Below are 3,057 nucleotides of genomic sequence, written 5' to 3' on the forward strand. Positions count from 1 at the left end.
TATCATAAAGTTTTTTTTTTTGAAATGTCATAAAATTACATTATAAATTGTAATAATTTTGGCTTTCTAAAAAATTAATTTATCATAAAGTTACATTTTAAAATTATAATAATTTTTTCCTTTCTAAAAATAGTAATATTTTTAATTAATATGTTTATTAAATTTCCTTAACATATTTTTTTATTTTGAAACCTTTTTCAGAAATAAATTTTAAAAAATGTATACACTACATAAAAAAAACTTATTTAGTATTAATTATTTAATATAGTATCTCACTACAATTATCTTGTTTTCATTATTTTTCATAATTGAAAATTAATTTGTTTTAGAAAAATAAACTACAATAATTGACATGTTTTTAATAATATATTACTATAAAAAAAAACATATAAATAACCCTATAATGTTAACTAACAAGTGAAAAAAAAAATCTCTCCTCTCCTCATCATAGTCTTAATATCATCTTCTACCGAAGCCAAACTACCCTATGGCTTCACCATTGATCTAATTCACCGGGACTCACCTTTGTCCCCTTTCTACAACTCTTCAATGAACCAATCTGAGGCTCTCATAAATGCAGCTATGCGCTCAATTTCTCGAGCCAACACCATATATCTTGCCACCACTGCATATGGAATTAAATCTCAAGCCCTGCTTTTTGAAACCCAAGGAAATTATCTCATGAAATACTCCATGGGAAACCCACCCGTAGACTCATTTGGTATTGTAGACACAGGAAGTGAGCTTATTTGGATGCAATGTGAGCCCTGTGAAGATTGTTTTTACCAGAACCCCCAAATCTTTGATCCAATGAAATCTTCCACTTACCAAAAGGTTTCTTGTCATACGAATACTTGTGACTTGGTCCATGTACATGCTTGTGGAGCTTCAGACGTGTGCAAGTATGAGATCACTTACGGGGACGGTTCCATGACTTCAGGTGAGTTGGGTAGTGATACAATTTCTTTTGGTTCATTACGACATGTGGTTATTCCAAATATTGTGTTCGGGTGTGGACATGTCAACACTGGGATATTCAGACCAGCAAGCACAGGAATAGTTGGTCTTGGACAAGGACCTTTGTCGTTGGTTTCGCGACTAGGTGATCTAGATGATCACAAATTCTCATATTGTTTGGTTCCTCGGTATTCAGAAATTGATAGTAAACTCAAGTTTGGGTGGGAAGCAAATATATCTGCAAGTAGAATTGTTACAGCCCCTTTGGTGGACAAATATCCATACTCTTTTTACCATCTTCGTCTTTTCAAAATTTACATTGGCAGAAAAGTAGTGCGACCTCCAGCGACTTCAGGTAATAGTTAATGGGAAAAGTAATTCATAACTTTTATGTGAATCTTTATTTGCAATTGAACTACCCACTTTTTTCCCGTTTAACTTTTTTAAAAGTCCATGAGATACATTCAAAAATATCATTAAGAATTGTAGGTCAACTCTCATCTCTAACTTCATCTATAATTTCATTTTCATTGTCAGATCTAAACTAGAGTAAAGAATGAAGGCTGTGTTAGGCCTTCGATAGCCAACATAAATTGGTTGATTTATTTAATATGTATCAGCATCCACTTAGTTTAGATATTGTAAATTGTAGGTCAATTCTCATCCCTAACTTATTGTTGTCATCTCATCACTAAGCCGACTTTTGAAAAGAGTTAAGAGAGCTCAAATTATAAATATATAGTATCAAAATCTATCGCAAGTCTGTTATTGGACCTCTCACCCTCGTAAATATTCTACACTTTAGATATAGAGCCCCGAACATGAGTGTGTGGTAGAAAGAAATTAACTCTACCAAGGAAAATTCTCACATAAACTTCTAATTCAAAAACTAAAAAACTTGGCGAGTAAGTGCTCAATTTTAGCATGGTATCATAATCAATTTGAAAACAGACCATTAGAACTGCTATCATTGTGTTAAGGTCTTATATTGACAAAAAATATTATCACATAAGCCCCCAACCCCGGTAAATGATAGAATATCTTTTTTTTTAATCTAAAGTGAGGCTTGAGCTATAATGAAATATTATGCCCCCATTTAGTGTCATGTTTTGTGTCACTAATCAAATTGTGTCATGTGATTTAAAAAATCACTCATGTAATGTTGTAATTTCATATTCATACCTACATGACACAATTTCATTGGTGAGACATGAAAAGGAAAGGAAACCAAATAGGAACAAAGAATATTGGTGCACTTAAGCTCGAATTCTATACCATTTTCATAATTTATGTTATTCTCTCTTTGATAATGTATTTGTATAATTGTTCTCTTATTAAGTAGCATGATTTTACAGATATTATAATAGATGTTGGGGCTACGTTGACTTTTCTTGAGACAAGTTTGTATGAGAGTGTTGAAGCTGCCGTGATTGAGGCTAACAGTGATGGTCCGAAACCTATAAATAATCCACCGACGCCGCTTAGGTTGTGTTATCTTGATGGCACAATTAAGTTCGTCCCAAAATTTATATTCATTTTTTTCAGGGCTAACAAAGGGTTGCGGTTAAATGTATTTAATGTATTTCAAAAGATCAACAATTTGATTTGCCTTATGATGGCCCCTAAAGAAGGGTACTCCATCTTTGGCAACATAGCACAAGTCGACTTCAAGGTATTGTATGACCTACAAGCAAAAACAGTTTCTTTTGCATCTGCAGATTGTAGCAAGAAGTAGCATGAAAGCCTCTTTCTTCTCTACAATTGACTTGTTCAATTATATATATATATATATATATATATATATATATATATATATATATATACTAGATAAAAAAATTATGAATAAAAGTTCTCATTTTTATGAATTTTTTCCTTGCTTTTAAAAAAATACACATTTTAGATAAAAATGATGATTTTTGGTATGTTAATGACTTCATGATCAAATGAGATGATTTTTTTCCTAACTACCTGCACGAGAAATATTTTAAAAAGAAAATAGTGATCATTACTACTATAGAAAGCACATGTTATTGTGGTTTTGTGTCAATAGTTAGTGCAACCTCATGGCAGTAGCAACGATGGTGGAACCGTTGTATTGTG

At 31.9% G+C, this 3,057-nt stretch overlaps 1 protein-coding gene across 1 annotated transcript; it reads left to right on the forward strand.

Annotated features, from left to right (window-relative positions):
- Window positions 1-549: 549 nt before the first annotated feature.
- On the forward strand, window positions 550-2,692 carry LOC130744407 (aspartic proteinase CDR1-like). The gene is made up of 2 exons (XM_057596596.1): window positions 550-1,312; window positions 2,313-2,692. Exons 1-2 carry the CDS (start codon window positions 550-552, stop codon window positions 2,690-2,692), a joined length of 1,143 nt encoding a protein of 380 aa, XP_057452579.1.
- The last annotated feature ends 365 nt before the right edge of the window (window positions 2,693-3,057 follow it).

This window comes from Lotus japonicus, chromosome 3, assembly GCF_012489685.1.
Source record: "Lotus japonicus ecotype B-129 chromosome 3, LjGifu_v1.2".
Classification (NCBI taxonomy): domain Eukaryota; kingdom Viridiplantae; phylum Streptophyta; class Magnoliopsida; order Fabales; family Fabaceae; genus Lotus; species Lotus japonicus.